The 20,839-nt window shown below is 43.0% G+C and overlaps 1 protein-coding gene across 6 annotated transcripts in view; it reads left to right on the forward strand.

The window, feature by feature from the left end:
* The window catches only part of ARID1B (AT-rich interaction domain 1B), a 435,119-nt gene that overhangs the window by 368,477 nt on the left and 45,803 nt on the right, over positions 1-20,839 (forward strand). For 4 of the 6 annotated variants that reach the window (XM_032161137.2, XM_032161146.2, XM_032161119.2 and 1 more), the window contains 2 exons: positions 6,866-7,193; positions 8,984-9,112. In XM_032161137.2, the coding sequence (XP_032017028.1) occupies positions 6,866-7,193; positions 8,984-9,112 (457 nt within the window). The remainder of the gene's footprint in view (positions 1-6,865; positions 7,194-8,983; positions 9,113-20,839) is intronic. The other 2 variants (XM_032161127.3, XM_032161155.2) reach the window with 1 other exon arrangement.

Consider the following 20,839-nt stretch of genomic DNA (forward strand, 5'->3'; position numbering starts at 1 on the left):
ACCATTCGATGCTTAAGAGCGGTACCTGGTATATTATCCTTGTGGGGTGAGACTAAGGATAATTTTTGTCTGTTTCTGTGCTTCCATATTTTCTGCATTGAGCTTGTATTACTTTGTAATTAAAAAGGAAGACAATAATTGTTGTAACATAAATGGAAAAAACTATCAAAAGTGAAACATTGAAGTGACACTGTAAGGTAAGATGATAGGTCTTTCTCCTTCTTTTACAAACTTTGTGTAATATTGTAAGTTTTACATTTTAAAGAATTTTAAAATGCATATTGACCTAAGAGAAATATGGTACCTTATGTATAGTTCAGAAAACAATTTCTCTCTATTTATTCCCACAAATAGGATTTAATGCAACTTGCGGTAAGTCAGCTTTCATTTTGATGAACCTGTATTTGTGATCATCTACTTGATACATTTCTCTGGCTGAAAGTGCAGCATTGTGTGATAGATCTAAGTAGAAAGATAGAATTGAAAGAAGCTGTATTGAAATAGTATTTTCACAGAAAAGATCTTACTTAAATATGGTAACCAGCAAATAAACACATGAAAAATCCTCAAAATTTTTTTTCATTAGGGAAATGGAAATTAAAGCCACATTGATTTCTATTACATACTGATTCGAATGGCTAATTTTTTTCAAGTTGGAATATCAAGTGCTGGCAGTTAGAACTCTCACACAGTATTTGATGGGAATATATACAAAATAGTACAGCCACAGTTTGGCCGTTTCTTATAAACACGTACTTACCATACAGCCAGCAATCTCATTTCTAGGGTTTTACCAAGAAAGATGAAACATATTCCTACCACACAAAGACCTGTATACAAATTTTTAGCAGCTCTACTCGTAATTGGCAAAAACTAGAAACCATATCCAAGAATGGACTGCTACTCAGCACTGAAAGGGAACGTACAGATGCATGCAACGGTGTGGATGGATGTCAAAGGCATGATGCTTAGAAGCCAGCCACGAAAGCCTATACTGTGTGACTCCATGTGACATTGTAGAGAATTAAAATGACATGAATGGAAATCAGATCAGTGGTTGCCAGGCGGTGGCGTGGGGATGAGGTTGACTTACAGAAGGGAAAGAGGGAACTTTCCCCTCCTTTCATTTCTTGTGAGAGAAATATTCTGTACCTTGATTGTGCTGTCGATTACAGGATTATAGATTTTTGTATATCTCAATATAGACATGACAAAGCCGGGCACGTTGGCTCACGCCTGTAATCTCAGTACTTTGGGAGGCCAGGGCGGGTGTATTGTTTGAGGCCAGGTGTTTGAGACTAGCCCGGGCAACATGACAAAACCCCGTGTCTACTAAAAATACAAAAATTAGCCTAGCATGGTAGTACACACCTGTAAACCCAGCTACTTAGGAGGCTCAAGTGGGAGGATCGCTTAAACTCAGGAGGCAGAGGTTGCAGTGAGCCGGGATCCCGCCACTGCACTCCAGCCTGGGTGACAGAGCAAGACTCTGTCTCAAAAACAACAACAACAATAACAAAAAAACCCCACAATATTTTGTAGTAACTGTTATAAAAATGGTAAACATCACTGGCTACAAAACAAGATAAATGCATATTGAGCCCTAATTCACAACTGCGTTTATCATAGTATGTAGCTAATTATGCATTTCTTTTTTCCACAAGGGTAAGATTTCTGATTTATGGCATGCACCCCATTTTCTCCTCCACTATATAGGGAATAAGGCAGAACCTTGCCCATAGTAGTTGTTCATAACTGTTGAGTGATTGGAACTTAGAAGCAAAATTTCATATACGAGTGGAAACATTTAGTAGTTTACAGAAAGCAGTAAGCTCTGAGTAGGCATTGCAACTAGCAACTTTAAATATGCTGGAGTCAGGTACAGAATTTTTTGTGATCTGCCTGAAATGATGATGGTGACTTGAATAGGGTCTAGCTTCTGCTTCCTCTCTCTGGTGCTTGAATGGAACTCCTGATGGGTAGAAATCTGAATTCATTTGGTGACCAATTTTCCAAAGCTAGTGTGCCAAGATGAACCCACTTGAAAACTGTGGGCTCTTGGACTTGGCTGCAAGACCAGTCCAGCTGAGGTGGGCTGGCCCGGCATCTGCCGCCTTCATTGTGCTTAATGCTGGATCCATCTGTTTTCTGTCAAAGCCAGTGCCAACAAATTACTAACCTATTAGAGAAACATGGAAATAAGATTGCACTTCTCATTCCTGGCTTTTCCTCTCATATTTTGCTTGGCTTACATATTTGGTTTTTGTTTATTTTGGGAAGAAAGATACGTTATCGAGTAGTTGGGGGAGCATGAATCATTTTTCGCCCCATGCACACAATTTTAAAAGATGGGGGGAGGTGATGTTAGTGATGTTGTTATGGCCATTGATGACGATGGCAGCTGTCATTTGTTAGGCAGCGCGGTGCCTGGCGCTGTACTCGTTGCTTTCAACCTCTTACTCATTGTCGTAGTCACTTTACAGATGACAGAACCACGGTTCAGAGAGGTTAAACCACTTGTCACGCTGCTAGGGAGTGTCAGAACCAGTATTCACACCCAGATTCTGAAGCCTGTGCTTTATCCATTGTTGCGTCCTAAACCATTTTAAGCCTTTAGAAACTATTTTTATCCAGGCACATGAGTCTAATGAGGAAAGTTTCAGGGAAAGAAAAGGGGACTTTGTATTTCTTCTATCCGATAGAGGCTTCTGTAATTAGAACATATTTCCTTGACATGCACTTTTAAGTGCCAATTCATGGAATCAACCCAACTGATTGGAGAGAAATAGATTGGCACCTCTGGCCTAAGTGCCTTTCTAAGCACAAGTGCACACACACATGTCTTGGTGTGCATAGCTGTCCTAGAACGCGTGCTCCCCCAGGTTGCAGATGCTTCCTGCCAGGAGACGAAGACCAGCTGCCGAATTGAGCAAAGCTATTGAAACACAGCTCCTCTCTCTTTAATATATAACATGAGTGAGAGATAGAGGTAGGGTACAGAGTAACTTAACATCTCAGTAGTTTCTTTCCTTTGTGTTCATTAAAATACAGCCCTTGACTCCCAGTTAAACCCAGGAGGTTGGAGTGCCAGCATTTCCCCATTCCAGCTATAAGCAGAGTTCAACAAACTCAGAAACCTTCTTTCTCTAATAAAACTACATGATGGATATAGTCTAAACACTTGTTTTCTAAAACAAGATTAAAACATTATTTCATTTCCTTCTAAAGCAAAGGGCACATAAGTTTTCACTGAAAAAGGTTTCTTACCAACTGAGTCACTTATCCAGTGTTGGGGGAGGGCGGAAACTAGCCCTCAAGTAATGGCATGAATATATGAATTAATTATTACTTGTGCATTCAAACTATGAATGAGTATATTTATTTTTAATAAAAGCAAGAGCTAAGAAGGAGCACTGTATTTCACTGATCAGATCATCTGGAAGCGAAGGGGATGTGAGCTTGGGGAGGAGGAGGAGGAGGAGGAGGAGTCTGAATTCCTTCTCACAGGGAAAAGTCGTGAGGACTGGAACTCTCTCTGGGTAAGCGTGGGAAGAGGAAGGGCCCAGCAGCTGGCCCCTGCTCTATGCCCACCTACCAGGGTGCACAGAAGGTGCCTTTTCTGCCGAGACTGCGTGACAGGAAAACGGGAGCGTATGTGTGTCCCGTGGGATGGGAGATTCAGAAGCAACTTAAGAAATTTTTGTAAAGAACTTTGAAACTGATGAACAGTGGTGTTTTTTTATTTTTTTTTTTAACTTGAAAACAAAGTTTTGATGGTATCTGCAAACTTCGGCTGTGCAAAAGCAGTGCCTCTTCATGCCGAAGCAGTTTGACTTTAAGGAGCCGCCAATAAAAAGCTAATGGTGTGTGGCCCAGCGCACCCGAGGTGTCTGCGCTGTGCCTCTCCTGTTCCTGTTTCCTGTTCCCTTGTGTCTTCCACTTTCTTTCCCAGTTCCTCAGATCTGTCGTTGTGCACTCTGGCATCCCCTGAAGCCTTTCTCAGCCTTCCAGATGGTGTTCGAGATTAAGGAAGCTGCTGACTTGACCAGGTCTTACTTGCTGTTGCTAGTGCAGCAGTTTATTAGCTTGTCCCAAGACCGGTCTGTATCAGGAGTCCACAGATCGTGGCCCGCTCTGACCCACTACCTGTTTTTGTAAATAAAGTTTTATTGGAACGTCACCAGTCCCATCTGTGTGTGTGGCTGCTTTGGGGGCTACAGTGGCAGGATTGAGTAATCGTGATAGAGACTGTTTGCCCCAAATGCCTAAACTATTCCTATCTGGCCCTTGACACAAAAAGTGTGCCTGCCCACATCTGCACGGACAGTGACCCGTGCGTCGCCTGTAGGGAATAACACATGCCTCCCGGACAGCCAAATGAAAATGCACACAGTGGCTCTCACAGACAGCAGACGCACAGTAAATGTGGGGAAGTCTGAAGAGGTCTCTTGCAGATTTGTAGGTGATAGAACTTTGTATGTGTGAATTTAAGAAAGCCGGTTTTGACCATTAGGGTAACATTGTTACATAAATGTGTTTTTTCTTAAATATTTGAGAGACTGTGTAGCACAGTGTGTCATGCTTGGACTCTAAGCTACACTCCAGGCTGCCTGGGCTCAGACCTTAGTCCTCCAGTTGTGAGCCACGTGACCATGGGACATTTGTTGTTATTCACAGCCCCGTGCCTTAGGCTCCTCATCTTCAGCATGAGGATTATAATAATGTGTACCTCCTAGGCTTGATCTGGGGATTAAGTGAGTTAACACAAAGAACTTGGAACTGAGCTTAGCACATAGTAAATATTAAGTGTTTGCTTTTATTGCAGTTATTAATCCAATCCTATCTCTGCTGAAAATCCTTGAGAAGCTCCTCCTTATGGACAGGATAAACCTCAAACTTAGAAGCCTGGTACACAGGGCCCTGCCAGACCCAGCCTCTCTCCTCTCTCCCCCCGTCAGCCACACACAGCGCCCCAGGGGCTGTCCCAAGTCAGTCTGCCCTTGCCATCGAGCTGGTGTCCCCAGCCTCTTAGCCATAAATGCCCTTTCCCCTCTCTGCCATAGTCCCCAGCCAAAAATGAAGCCCCCATCAAGTGGCATGCACAATTTTGATACTTTACATCCATTATATGGCTTAATCCTGAGAACACCTCTTCATGTGGACAGTGTTAGGATTATCTGTGTTTTACAGAGAAGAGAATGAAACAAGAAAAGATGCAAGCAACTCCCCTAAGGTCCTGCAGGCAGGCAGTGCAGAGGCGCAGGCAGTGCAGAGGCTCACCCAGCTGCAGGCTCTCCCAGCCCCTGAAGCCAGCCCCTAAGGGTTCAGCTCCAGAAGTGCTCATTCAGAGGACTCTCCACCAACCCCCACCAAGGGGACCCTCAAGCCCTCAGCACCCACCAGACTCACTCTCCCTTCTCTCTTGCACTTTTCACATTGCATGCTTTTTTTGTTTTGCTTTTATTCTTTTTCTTGTTTTCACCCTTGCTGCTTTACTGCACACACGCACATGCATACCCATACGTGCGCGTGCATGCACACACACACACGTACCCATGTAGATTGTGAGCTTCTCAAGTGCAGGAATTGGATTGTATTTAGCTTTACGTCGCCTGTGCCTAGAACAGCTTCTGGCATATAGTAAGTGTATAGTTAGTTATGTTACATGGATGGAGAAAGGCTTCCAAAAAGTAGTAAGGACTGATTGGGAAACATTAATCCATATTCCACACACACTTGTCTTTTACATTTATGTAATTTCAACATTCATTTATCAGGAGGCAGCATGTTTTATTGGTCAAATACATGGGTCCCCGAGTCAGTTTGCTTGAGCTTCAGTCCTAATCTTCTAGCTCTTGATTTTTCTCATTTATAAATAGAGTCCTGGGGTATCTATATTTCATGTGGTTATCGGAAGAAATGAACGAATTCATTGGTGCAAAGCACTTAACCAGGTGCCCAGCACACACTGTGGTTCAGCAGCTATTATGATTGAAGTAGTATCATGTGTACCTTTGATTTACTTGAATTTATCTACACACAATCAAAAGGTGTGAAAGGAAAGGGAAAACAACTGCCATCACTCACCCCTGCCTCTGGCCCTGCCCTCCATCCCTCACCCCTGCCTCCAGCCCTGCCCTCCATCCCTCAACCCTGCCTCCAGCCCTGCCCGCCCACCCTCACCCCCGCCTTCGACCCTGCCCTCCGGCTCTCCTGCTACCTTGCTTGTGCTGGGACAGTTTTCCGAGATGTGGCAGCCAGCACAAACCAGCTGCTCGATCTGGTACTCAAGCAAAAAAAGAAAGAAAGAAAAAAATTATTCCCAACTTACAGGAAAACTGGGGCTCATGTCAGGTTCCCGCGTGACACCTTCCTGTGGGGTCTTAAAGGATGATTTTAACCATATGTGCATGTCGTCTTCGACGTTGTCTTTTTGAGCCCTTTCACATGCTGTTGAAGGTAGCAGTGATCTAGTGGTGTGATTTCCGAATGGTGCTCACCATTTTGGTTAAAATACAAGAATACGTGGTGTTGAATGGATTGAGGCAGCGCTCGGTGTCCCTTGCCTATTCATAGGGTTTGTTTTTGGTTTTTGTTTGTTTCTTTTTATGACCAGCCTGAATTTCTCTTCATCAGTGCGGTGGTCCTCTGGGGCTGTCTGTATTTGAGTCACTGTCTGAGGGCCTGGGAGTGTGCAGAGAGAGCATGTTTGAGACTGGCAGCTGCACCAGCACCAACAGGAAGGGCCTATAAGGGTCATGACTAATACTCCGTGCTGATCGCATTGTTGGACAAAAAGTATTTCCAGTGAATGTTGTCACAAGTTTAAATAAAAGGCTTTACTTTGTGTTTGCTTTTTGTTTAGGTAACTACTCCAGACCCCCAGCGTATAGTGGGGTGCCCAGTGCAAGCTACAGCGGCCCAGGGCCCGGTATGGGTATCAGTGCCAACAACCAGATGCATGGACAAGGGCCAAGCCAGCCATGTGGTGCTGTGCCCCTGGGACGAATGCCATCAGCTGGGATGCAGAACAGACCATTTCCTGGAAATATGAGCAGCATGACCCCCAGTTCTCCTGGCATGTCTCAGCAGGGAGGGCCAGGAATGGGGCCGCCAATGCCAACTGTGAACCGTAAGGCACAGGAGGCAGCCGCAGCAGTGATGCAGGCTGCTGCGAACTCAGCACAAAGCAGGTACGCCACCCAGGAGCACGCCCCGGGCAGGTACGCTGTGTGTCTACGCGTGACCACGTGACTGCGCACATAGCTGCATTGTTCCCTGGGGTCACACAGAGCAGTAGAATGTCACTGTGCTTGGCCGTTCTTTTTGTGTTAAATATATTCTGCAGCATCAAGGTCAGAGAACTAAGTGACAAACCATGTTTTATGATACATGAGGAAGGAATGTGAGCGGTGGGCACATCAGTCGTGGGAGGTGATTTGAAATGCCTGTGAATAGTCATTGCAGCAGCAAACCAGATCTGGTTGCACAGGGAAGTGTCTGCATGGTACCAATTGAAGCAGTGACTTCTAAGCAGGAAATACTAAAGCTTAGGAACGATTTAAAATCTAAAACACTGAAAAGGAAACACACTCCCCACCTTTTTTTCACCCTACCACAAGAATCTTCATAAAATACGAATTTTGTATGTATACATACATGTATTGTGTGTTTGTCTAAACGTATATGTGTGAGATTTATATACTTGACATTCTTATGTTATATTTTATTTTTCCAGGCATATTTATCTGTCCAAACCAAAATGTGGTTTGAAAAGCAAATATAATAATTTAGAAAGTTTGAGTTGATAAAAGGCTTTAGCTACAATTACTTACTCATTTTTAATCCCGACTTAAAAGTTAATTTTGAAGTAAATACTTGACCTGGATAAAAATAACATAATTAAAAATTTATAAGGCAAAGGTGAATATGTTTTCAAAGCACATGTAAATATGTTTTAAAGCAAAGTACTTTGAAAGATGTGTATCTTAATGGTATCTTCAGAAGCAAAGGTAGAAGATTCCGATTTTTGTCAAAGGGAAGCAAAAGCTAAAAAGTGTGTGTGCGTGTGTGCATGTGTGTGCGTGTGTTTTTAAATGTGTCTTTTGTTACTTTTCCTCTGAAGCTGCTATCTGGGGAACGTGGGACCCCTCTAGTCTTATTGTTTTCTCCAAATGATAATAAATTTCCCTTGAGGAAATAAAATGAAAATCAATCATTATCTTTCTTTCTGTCTCCACATTACAATTACTTAAAATCTTCTGAACTCCAGCAGTCTAGCCCTCTGCCGAACCTGCACAGGCTTCAGGGAATGTTTTTGTAAACCTGTCTGTGAAAACTGGTTTGGCTGTTCAAATTGAAGTTCTAATTCAAGTTTAAATGAATTGTCCATTGTTGCAACTCATAAAGCACAAGTTATTTTCTTTTTTTAAGTAGAAAGTATTTGATTGCATTTGGCACACAGCCTTTGGGAGGGACCTCAGAAGATAGCCACAGAGAGCCAGGCATGATTTTGTGGGGTTACAAAGCCATGCGTGCCCCCTTTCTGAGTCAGTGTTTATATCATCCTGCAGTAATCAATATATAAATACACATCCATGCATTGCCATTTTCTGTTTCTAATGTGTAGACCATTCCAAAGCCTTGCCTTCAACTTGCTGCCCATTTTAGCTCACCAGGAGTTTAAATGGGGGCTGTATATCTTCTTGTTTGCTTTTACCAAAGTCAAAATCAAAGCTATACTTTAAAATGGTAAATGGAGATTAGAATTGAGAACCTTACTTTTCTCTGCCTGTCCCCACCCTTTTGTTAGAGGCATTTTCTGTACCCCCCGCCCCTCAGGCAGCAGCAGGATGCAGGGTATGTCAGCTTGCCTCCATGGTCTGTAAGCCCCGCACCTACGTGTGGGGGTGACAGATATACAGGGCTTCATGCTTGTGCATCAGAACAAATCCCAAGAAGCTGTTCTTCTGTTCCACTTTAGGCCACCATACATTAGGTCGCCTGCTTATCCCAGCCAGTCTGGGGCTGGCGGACGCCCCATGTTTTCTTCCCAGCACCCCAACTATGGCAACTCTCAGGCTCCCATGGTGCACCAGCCTGACCAGTACGGGTAGGTAGCAACACACCCCGACTTGCTGCGGGACCTGGGCGTTTTCTCTGAAACTGTTAACGATCGTGCCATCTGGCCACGAAAGGAACACCCAAACCAAGAAAGCAAAACATCTAACAGGAAATCCATCTCCGAGGGGGTTGTCCTTCCGTCCATTTTTGTTGGTGTGTTTGTTTCGTTTCCTTTTCGTATTAACAGTACTGTGGCCGTTTGGTGGAAACCCGCATGCGTCCTCAGGCCCTGTCTGTGCATGGCTTTCGGCATGGCTGCTTTCCTTCATGCCTGAGAGGGAAATAGAAACTTTGATCTGTGTCGAAGACATGAAGTCACCAACTCTGGCGTCATTTCCCCCATTGTTGTCGTTGTTTTGTCTAGGAACCTGTGTTGTGCAGCGCTGTTCTCATGACTGTATTATCATTCCTGCTACTACAGTGAGCGGCTGCCATACCCACCCCCAAATTAAGAGCACAGCATCTCATTTGACAAGAGACTCACTGCAGTTGAGCTGACACAGGCTATTCATAGCACTTAGGAGGGATTTCACTGTATCACCACCAAGCAAATGTCTGTGCCAAAGACTTCTATTATTTTGTTCTCCAGCGAGTATTAGAATATTGAAGTCACCAGGAAAATACAACAAAATAATCCAACAGATAATTTTCTCTCTAAACACAGTGTTGCCTTATTATTCTCAATTTCAACACAGGAATTACATACAGCAACAAAAAGTATCTCTTCTTTCCTACTACAAAACTATGTAATATCAGGTTCTGTCACCATGTTAAGGTTAGTAAATGCTCTTAAAGTCTATTATTATTGAGTGAATTACTAAGCAAAAAAAAATTATTGCTATCATCCTGGGCAGACTTAATCATGTTTGGTAGTTTTAGTAGAGACATGCCTCATCTTTGGTTAAAATCAAACAGGGAACTATCACCTAGCTTTGTTTAAACAGTGAACTTACAGAACTGTGCTTTCACTACTGGTTATGAATGCCTGACAGAGCTTTTTAGTAGTTTTATATTCAATTTACATTTATTTAGACAGAACAAAAGATAATTTTGGAATCGAGAGTTCTAAAGTCTGTAAACATGGCCCTAAATGTGGACCAACAAATATAGAATTCTGTAAACATCATCCCCAAAGTGAAATAACAAATATAGAATGAGGCAAACATGCTTATTCTTGGGAAATTGTCTTTTCCTCTTTGTTACTTTCTTGTGGTACCTTCAAGGTCAATTCATGAGTCAGTAGGAAGATAACAGTCGGAGGAAGCAAGCATTCATCATCTGCAGCTAATCCATAGGATCTGTCCTTTTACCAACTCCGGAGGCCTCTTTAGACCCACAAAGCTAGTTTGGCTGTGCCTTGCCAAGCCACATTAAGCAGCTGTGTAAAATGAATTTAAATGGCATGCATCAGAGTGAAATCTCTTCCACTGGGGCAGAAAATCGATGTTAGCTAACCAGCACGAGGAGATCAAATCTGTATTTCAGCCAGCAGCATCCAGATAGCTTCCTTAGAGTACAACACCTCCTCCTTAATTAAAAATAAGAAAAAGAAAAATGTTGGCGTTATTCTATGTAAATCTTATAAAGCACACTTGGCAAGGGCTCATATTCATAGCCCCGTGACTGTTAGCTGTGAATTTTAACTTTTATGTCTACACTATTCTTTCTAAAAAAAGAAAAGTTAAGTTTTATTTCTATTTTAAATCTTCCTTCTGTTCACTTCGCAATACACATAACCTGTGTTGTGCCTTTTTTAAAAGCAAAAGCTTGAATCTGAGAAAACATGTGTATGACATGTTTTAGTGCTCTGGGTTGAGAAATCTGATTTTCAACATGCTTTTGCTTATTTAACAGCTCGTTGCAGCAAACTCGTGGTTTTGCTTTGGTTTTTGTTCCGCCATTGATGGCTCTGTTAGGTTGAAGTTAGGCTGGCGATTAGAAAAGCTAGTTTGCTAAATGTTAGTTTCTCTTTGGAAGAGGAAGAAATGGCATAGTGTGGGATTCACAGAGCTTGTCAGAATGACTTCTTTCTCAAGGCACAATCCCAAAGGACCTAGAGCCCCTGGAAGAATCTGAAAAGGACAAATTAATGATGAAGGTGGAACGTGAGTGAGTGTGTGTCTGCAATTAGACAACAACAGAATGCTCGTTGTAAAAATGAAGGATTGGGGCAATTATGCTTCAGATTTTCTCAGCTGGTCAAATATAAGATAGTAGAGAGAAAAAACATGCAAGTTTAACTGGTTAGAAGCTGTTTTACTAATTTCTTTGAGAGTGACAGTATGAAGGTAAAATTGATCTGCTGCATTGAATAAATTAAGAAACAGATTAATTTTTTTTCTTTTTTATCTTTTGAGTAAATTCCTCATTTTGATCGTCAGAGGATTTACAATAGAATCTGGTGAATCTTCTTGTTCAGGTACTAGTTCACTGTGCAGTAATATCCAGTCATTTGAAGTTAATGGTTTATAAGTAATATCTGTACAGAACCCTTCTCCTTCTACACACTGATACACTTTTTATCTGAAAATGCATTGTTGTGTACAGTTTTAAAGCATTGCTAGTTAAGGAATTTACTTTTGAAGATATAAGAAACAGAGAGTTGGAAATACTAGCTGATCTTACTAAAAGCCTGCTTCAGGAATGGCAAATGAGTTGCATCCAGCTGTAGATCAATTCTCATGGCTCTCTGTAGCATCATTTTGGAGGATTCTGAGCCATTACCTGAGCATAGGTGAGCCAAAGTTTGCCAGAAGCTTAGGAAGAACTGTGGCCTACCACTTCCTAAAGAGCATAGCTGTGGATCCCAGGCTAAACACAGGCTTTAATACAGCTCTCTACAACCTCAAATTCCTGGGCTCAAGCAGTTCTCCCACCTCAGCCTCCCAAGTAGTTGGGACTACAGGCACGTGCCACCATACCTGGCTGATTTTATCTTTACTTTTTTGTAGAGACAGATTCTCACTATGTTGCCCAGGCTGGTCATGAACTCCTAGCCTCAAGCAATCCTCTCTTCTCAGCCTCCCAAAGTGCTGGGATTACAAGCGTGAGCCACCACTCCTGACCTTGTAACATTTTTTAAATGACTGAATCCATTATGTTTAAAGCCTGTGTGTGCAGATGTGCACAGGTAGAATAACTTTCCCCCAGTTATTCCATGTGCCTTAACATCCTTTTATTAGTCCTAGATGGTACCTGGTGATGTCCAGCAATTGACAGCTCCTCAAAATACAACTGATGTGTGGATTTGGAAATTTCAGCATTATCCAGAATTTTTTCTGGGAAATGAGCTCTAGGAGGAAGCATGATTTCACTGAATTTACAGAATGATCTCACAAGCCCTAGATCTTTAAGCCGGGGTAGATGGACAAACAGATTTTAATTCCTTAAGGCCTGCTACCCTAGCACCTCACATATATAAATTTTGATCAAGTCTTGAGTGACTTGAGATTGTTTGTGTCAAAATTCTGGCAGGGATCTTTAAGATAATACTATGTTCATAAGAAGAGGTTCCATAAGGACACAGAGTTTCAATTATAGAATGATCAGATCTCAGAACTGGGAAGGTTTTAGACGTTACCCAGCCTCTGTTTCTTGATTTTGTGGTGGAGTCAACAAAGACCTACAGGGTCACCCACTCAGGATCATTGAGTCAGGAGCAGGGGTCCCTGTCACCTGGTCCTGTTGTTATTCTGCTTTTTTTTTTTGAGATGCAGTCTCGCTGTGTCGCCAGGCTGGAGTGCAGTGGCACAGTATCGGCTCACTGCAACCTCTGCCTCCCGGTTCAGGTGATTCTCCTGCCTCAGCCTCCTGAGTAGCTGGGACTACAGGCGCCTGCCACCATGCCTGGCTAATTTTTGTATTTTTTTTAGTGGAGACGGGGTTTCACCATGTTGGCCAGGATGGCCTTGATCTCTTGACCTCGTGATCCACCTGTCTCGGCCTCCCAAAGTGCTGGGATTACAGGCATGAGCCACTGTGCCCAGCCTGTTGCTCTTCTTTCTACTTTTTTGTTTTGTTTTGTTGCAAAACACCTCTTCATTTTTGTTCTCCATCATATCTAAAGGCAATCCTGCTACTAGAAACCAAATAGTAATGAGTATCTTAGTGGATCTTCCACCTCTTGCACTGAAATCTGGATTTTTTTCCTCTTATCTGAATTTCGTTACCTCTGCTGCACCTAAAAGGAAATGCATGCTTTGCACATTCCCGTGTAGACTCCACGTGCAGCTCGAGTTAGATTGTTTCCAGAGCCAAGCGCCTTGTGAGATAAGTAACAGTTACTTGCTGGCACAAGGGCAGGTTTGAGTTTCTGTCCTTTTCACCGTTTGAGGCTTTTACCAACACTGCTTTGACATTTAACATTGTTGGGACTGGAGTGGGGCTGTTGAAGTACGAATTGCGAGTTGTGGGGGAGCAGAGTGGGAAGGTAGTGATATTGACACGGATAAAGGTGCACACCTACATGATGCTGGTATAAGTGCTACTGTTCCTTTGCTGTCCCTGAGAGAGTCCTTGGTGGACTAACTGAGCATCAGAAGAAGGAGAAGTCTCAGACTTCTTCATTTCAAAAAATAAAAATAAAAAAAGGGTAAAATGAATTAATTTGAAAAGTCTTGTTACTCTTGACTAGAAGGGAAGTTTTAATACTGAATATCACAAATATAATTCTGTAGACCTGCATTTTAATACTACATCATATCAAAAACTAGGGTCACTGAAATTAGCTTTCAAGTGTTTTGTGTTGAGTCAATTAGGAAATTGGGAACTTTAGTTGAGATTATTTTTAAATCTTAGCCACTCATTAACAGGGTGAATAAATTCCATAAGGTAGCTAGATCAGTAGTAACCCCACCGTATTGCTGTTGGAGGAGCTGAATGTTTTGTGAGAGAATGTGACTAGCTGCCTTCCTCTGCTTGGAAGAAGCTGGGTCTATTTACAAATGCAAATGAATTGGACTGGCTTGTTGGATATACAGTGGCTTGTACTGTGCCTCATGTGCACCCCACATAGACACACCTTCCACTGTTCTTTATTGAGGTGTATCTATAATTCACATCCTGTGTTGCCATTTGCCAGCAAGGCACTTTTTCTGTGTTATTTTCCTCTGAAGCCAGTATGATGCAATTCTGCTGATGGACGAAGAGCTGCTGATGTGGAAATACGTTAATGGAGATAGTGCATTAAAATGTCAAAGAGAAGGGGCAAAAAACTTCAAAATGTGTCAAGCCCCAGTTATAGTGGGGTCCATGTGCTAAAGAGCAGTAAGTGATTTGTATTAACCAAGAATCCAGCCCTTTGGATTTTGGACAATTAGGTTTTAACATAATAGCTATGATTTGAAAAGTCATGTTATTGAAAGACAAAGAGAAAAGATTTCAAAGGCTTAAACAGAGTTTTTATTTCCGCAATTAAATGTAAGCCTTTGCATTATCATCTAAATACTACGCTTTAATTTTTAGCCCCTTTTTTCTCTTCAAAATTTAGAATTTGAATGAATGTTATTATGTTAGTATTTAAAGATTATGATTTCAGTTAAAACTTTTAGAATTACAGAACTATTATGGAAGCCATAAAGTGCATTTATAAATCATCAAATCAAAAAGTAGTAAAACACTAATTCTAAAAGGATCAGAGATTTCTTTTTTAATTTTAATGAGAGCCAAGGAATCACAGCATGAACTGTGCAGCAGACCTGGGAGGGACCAGAGACCAGGAGGTGCCCCAAGCCATTCGTGAGCATCACCCAGAGATTTTCGACAGCCGCTGTACACCCTCACCCAGCCACGGGGCCAAGGCGTGGGAGCCTCAACTCCAAAATCCTCTGGTGGTTCTGGTGTAGAAGCCACCTCAGGTCTGAGGGGGGCCTCAGAGATAACCGCCACTGCAGAGCATGGAGGCAGCGTGGAGGGGGAGTTTAGGAGGCGCGCTCCGGATACTTCTTCCTTATGCGGCCTTCCTGAGGGACATCGCGGGAGGAGCAAACGGGGCTTGCACTGGAAGCACTGTGTGGCATCAGAAGCTCGAGTCTGCGCCGACCTGACCCTGACTCAGGCTCTGGCGATCTGTTGATCATGGCAGAGTGTGTCTTCCTAAATGCTTTGTCTTGATTTCTGCCGTTTTGCTTCCTCTCAGACCTCAGTATCCTCCTCATCCTCTGAAATACTTAGTTCCCCACCACACCTAGCCTGCCCTCTTCATTCGGATTTTCCCCTCTCCGGGTCTGGGTCTGGCCCTCTCACAGCTGGTGGCTGTGCTCACTCAGAGATGGCTCACAGTGACTCGCACACTACTGTCTATGCCACCTGTCTTCACTTCCAGCTCCATGGCTCTGTTAACATCCTGCCCCCATAGATGCACACTCTCACACCAGATGTCCTGGGATCGTCACAGCGAGAACCAGCATTAGAGCGCACCCATCACTAGGCGTCATTAGCAGCACAGCCCAGCAACCCCCCGCGGTTCTGAGTTACGAAAGGCGGGCATCTTTGGAATTATATGTGTGCAACAGGAGTGGCAATGGTGAGTGATGCCCACCTGCCAGGTCTCAGGCCGATGACCAGCAGGTGGTGAATTTTTCTCAGCCCTGAAATCTGATAACCTCAACAGTGTTTTGGGCTGAAGGCAGCAGGAAGTTTGTAAGTGGTGAAGAGGCTATGACTGTGTCTTAGTATATTGCAGCTTGGGGTTTGGAAAGTGTCGTGGGTCACAGGGCATCTTAGTAGCAGTAAGGAGTATGAGAAGCAACTCACTAAGATGCTAGGATTCCTCTTAATCTTGGTCTTCATTCTTATTTTGAACTCCGTTTCTGCCATTATATAGATTTAAAAAACCAAACAGGATGGGCACAGTGGCTCACGCCCGTAATCCCAGTACTTTGGGCTGCCAAGGTAGGAGAATTGCTTGAGGCCAGGAGTTCACAAGCAGCCTGGGCAACGTAGTGAGCCAGTCTCTACAAAAAGTGGAAAACAGTGAGCTAGGCATGGCAGCGCACACCTCTAGTTCCAGGTACTCAGGAGGCTGAGGTGGGAGGATCACTTGAGCCCAGAAGTTCAAGGTTGTGGGATCGTGCCAGTGCACTCTGGCCTGGAGTAAAACAGTGAGACCCTGTCTCTTAAAAAATAATAATAATAACAAAAAACGCACAGACAGAAACCTGTAAGATTGTGGCCCTTGTTTTAAAAGTTAACTCGTACTGGATTACTTTGAATTGTTAAAATTCCTGCCAGGTAAGAACCTGTCTGAATCCTGTCCTGCGCAGAGTGGCTGGTGAGGACATAAAGAACTATAGCTTTGCTCAACTTGCAAGCCTTGCCTACATTTTAACCCTAACTGAACAATGTTTGGCTTTACCAAACTAAGTCACTTTGTGGCCCAGGCCACCGTTAACTCAGGAAATCTCCAAGAATTTTTAGGAGGATTTTTTAAAGATCAGAAATTACTGTTTTTCTGTTTCCTGGACAAGTGCATTTTTTATTAGGGGTTTCTACACAATATTGCTGTGACACAATAATATAGGATGGAGAACTCAGGACCCAGATGAATTTTCTTAAGCCCACTGACAAGCCCATTAAGGCATGAGGGGTAGATAGAACGCATGTAAGATAGATGTATGCTTCACCCTCGCACTCCTAAAACTCAGGTTCGTCCACCAGGGATTGTTACCTACTCCGAGTATTGTCGGGCTGATAAGCTCTCTGTGTCTGAGGCTGTGTGGCTCCAGACCTCTAAGAGACCTGCTCCCTCCACTCTGCTCCTGTGGCTCCTCGGCGGCTAAGCCACTTTGGGATTAGCAGTTCACTCTCCTTTACACCTTGTGACCTTGGAAAGGGATGCCCTGGAATAAAGGATGTGGCTATTCCTAGCACTGAGAAGTAATAGCCCTCCTTGGAAATAGCTGAGATCTTTTCTTAATGGTACTGTGATCTCAAGATAAACTTTTTAAGTAAAGATCCTTAAGTAGAATGCAGTAGAGGTGACACTTTCTCTCTGTGGGTGACATCCATGGCAGCTAATGTTTCTTTCATGCTGTATGGATCTAGCTTCACCAGACCAGGGAACTGTGCCATTTACATCTTCTCAGAGGTCAGTGGGATGCAACATGATACCAAACCCCCAAAGTTCTGGAGAGTCATCCATTGCAGGGAAAAGACAGGATTTGGGACCCACTGCTACCCACTGTGGCTCTCATCCACACTGTTCACTTGAGGCAGCCCATGTGCTGGGGATCAGCAGGGAAAAGCTGAAATCAGAATCTCTGAACCAAATGCCTTCACAGTATTGAGGTTCATTTTTGTATGGTTGCCAGGAAAGAGTTTGTAGTAGCAGAACAATGGGCTTAACAAACCAAAGTCAACTTTGAGGATGAAGAGAACTTCCTTAGTTATCAGTTGCTAAAATTCAAGCAGCCAGACAACACTGTGTTTGCATTTTCTTCACACCCTGACAAGGAGACCTCTCGTCTCAGAACCCTTGAGCTCTATTTGTTCTCCTGGTTGCTTTGAGAGAAAAGATGAAGATCAGTGAGCTGCTTTAGGAACAACTAAAACTGGTTACTTGCATTGAAGCAAAAAGGAAAGAGCTGAATCTTGAAATTGCACAACAGGTGCCGTTTCAGCAGAGAGTGCCAGGAGCAGAGCTGGTAACAGGTCGGAACCCTCTGAGAAGTCTGTGTGAAGTATGAACAAAAGGGAAAAATGTTTCTGATGTTAGAGGCTTTTAAGAAATCCAGACTGGAATATGCAGTATTCCTTAGTGCTTAGCAAGAAGAGCTTCGCCAAGATGCAGGAGTGAAAAATACAGTTCTTTGGAGAAATGTGGAGACAATCAGGAGAAATGCTTTGAAAACAAGAGGCCCTGTAGGCAGTGCCACATTTTAAAGGCCCAGGCAAAGACGTGCCAGGGAGAAGTTCTGTTCTGAAGAGCTAAGGCGTAGCCACTGAAAAGATTATTCTTGAGAGTATGGTGACAAAGTTAACTACTGTTCCTTTACTTAGAAGTTCTCTTTCATAAAGCTGTTGCAAAACAATATTCTTCTTTGCCCATTCTTAAAGGAAGAAAATCAAATGTAAACATATAAGCCACCAAAGGGTTTGGGGAGTTATTAACAGGGAGCTGGAAGATAAGTGGTAGCTGCTCCAGCTTGTCTGCTAGCATTGAATACGTGGAAGCTTTCTTTGAGTGAACAGGCTGCCTTGAAAACAGGTCACATTCGCCAGTGGAGGAAGACTTAGACAAGACTCACAAAGTCTTATATAGGGGGTTCCTGCATAGGGAGGAAAGATGACCCCAAACCTCTGCTTCCTGACCTCAGAGTCCATCTGCCTGTGTGACACTAGGTGCTCAGAGGCCTGTCCAAAGCCAAACCCTGTCCACATGTCCAAAACTAAGCCCACGCTTTCCCCTGATGTTCTTTATTTCAGTGACTGCTCCATTATCTGCCCATCGCACAAGCTGGACACCTAGGAGACAGCTAGGCACAACTTTTCTTTTCCCCAAAGGACCTAATTCATCACCAAATCCTGTCCGTTTCACCTCCACGATATTGCTCAACTCTCTCTATTGTGCTCTACCACCTGTTCCAAGGCGCCATCATCTCTTCCTTGGGTTGTGGTAACAGTCTCGTAACGGTCAGCCCCACATTCGTTCTTGCCTCCGATGTGTTCTTCCCAGCTCGGTCAGAGAACAGTGTCTTTAAAATAAACATATTTTAATGCCATTGCTCCTGCTTAAAAACCCCAGGTGTCTTCCTGTTTCTCTTAGGATAAAGACCAAACCCAGAGAACCATAAGCCTGGCCCCCCACCACTCTCACTTCTTATTTTGCTCTACCATATTTTCTTCTGGAGAGAGGCTCCTGGGTGCCCCAGGGCCCTTGAATTTGCTGTTTCTCTTTTCTCTTCTCCTCACCTGGTTAATTCCAGTGGATTGATCCCTCAGATCTGAGAGATGGAGGGGACATCATCCCTTCCTTGGGACCTTTTTCTGTGCTCGCCTTCCTGTGAGCTCACATAACACACAGACCTCTCCAAGCCACGCATGTGGTCGCAGCTTCACACTCGCTGCCCTGGTTGTTTGACTTTGGTTGTGTTTGTTTTTAGTCTTGGCCCACTGCTGTGCTCATTCCTCTCCCATGCTTATCTTAAAACACTCATCTTGGACAAATGATTATAACTGTCAACTAAGCAGTAGGTATTTCTGATTAATTTTCATTACTTCTAGCATGTCTCCCTGAGCAAAAGGGGTAGAATCTGTTTTTTTAGTAGCATATGGTTATATATTTTTACAGGAATCTGCATTTTTAAATAAAGGCACTTCTATTCTTTGTCTTTTGTCTAATGAGACAAATGCCACTTTACTGCCACAGGATTGATTCCTAGCCAGAGCCACTGGCTTGTTGGAAATTACATTATTTTGCCACCAGAATTGCTAATACAGTTGTTGCTGATGGATTAGCCACACCAAAAATTGACCAGGGCTTGACAGTCTTATTTTCTGTTTTGATTGTATTTTTTTTTTGGCGGGGGGTGGGGCACATAGCGGTTTTCCCTCTTAAAATATTAAATTTAAAATAATCTCAACTGAGTTTCTCCTTCTCAATACTGCTTTGGAAGTGTCACCATGTAATTCGAGTTGAAAATCTGTTTCACCAGTGATGCTAGATACATGTTTGAGAAGAGTTTGTGTTTATAAAACATTTTAAATAGGGCATCCTCTGTAATGTTATGTACGCAATTGGATCCTCTCCAAAGGAATAAAGTAACACATTTAGAAATAAACTGCCGGAATTGAAGCTTTTCAAGGTTTTGAGTCCTGGTTCTGATGACTATTGGGTTTAAGTGATAAAGTGCCCCAAATTTTAGTGTTAGCCTAGTTTATTTTGTCAGTGAGCAATCTTTTCTGGCTTCATAACCCAGCTACATCTACAGTGACAGTCCGTATAGAGAAAGTTATGTACACCTGGCACTCACACTCATTTTCCCAATAAAGCGTGCACTGCGTGATGCTCATTCCGAACATAACTCAAGGGTGGTACTTGCAGTGGATGTGCTGGAGCTTCCCCCGTGTCTGCCACTGGGATGGGACTTTAAAGTGGCTTCACTCACAGGGTCTCCATTTCTTCTGTGTGTCCCTACCCTTCTCCAAAGAACTGTGTCAGAAACCCATTCATTTTAAAGATAACCTCACACTTCACCGTCTGTCACTGTTGAGAAAATACAGTGTTGATTGCTAAGATGATAAGGCCTAAATATTCTTCTCTAAAGCTTCAAAATTATTTTAAATTTTAATGTAGTTGACTTTAAAGCCAGATATTTAGAAAGATGTGGGTACTGCATGAAATTTCATACTAATATTTTTAACTGCTGAAAGCAAACTGTAGTGGGAAGCGATAATTCCTCTTTCTGTTTTCACACTGAACCATTGGAAATAGTCGCTTGAAAACTGGTGTTTGCTTTGGGCTTTTTTCTCCAAAGACAGCCCTTTGTTGGGATATGAATATGTAATGTTTGAGAAATCTCCAAAGTGAATAAAAGTAAAAAGTAAAAAGGCTGTTTGGGTATATGTGCAGCGCGAGGGCAGGAACGAGGAGTGCTGTAGGGAAAACTCACAGGTCCCGTTTTCTCAATTATTCTCCCTGTAATAACCTGGCTTTGCTTATAGAATGACAGTTCTTAAATACCTCTGGTCCCAAGCAGATTTAAATAAAGTTCTTCTG

This window comes from Hylobates moloch, unplaced genomic scaffold, assembly GCF_009828535.3.
Source record: "Hylobates moloch isolate HMO894 unplaced genomic scaffold, HMol_V3 SCAFFOLD_2, whole genome shotgun sequence".
Lineage (NCBI taxonomy): Eukaryota > Metazoa > Chordata > Mammalia > Primates > Hylobatidae > Hylobates > Hylobates moloch.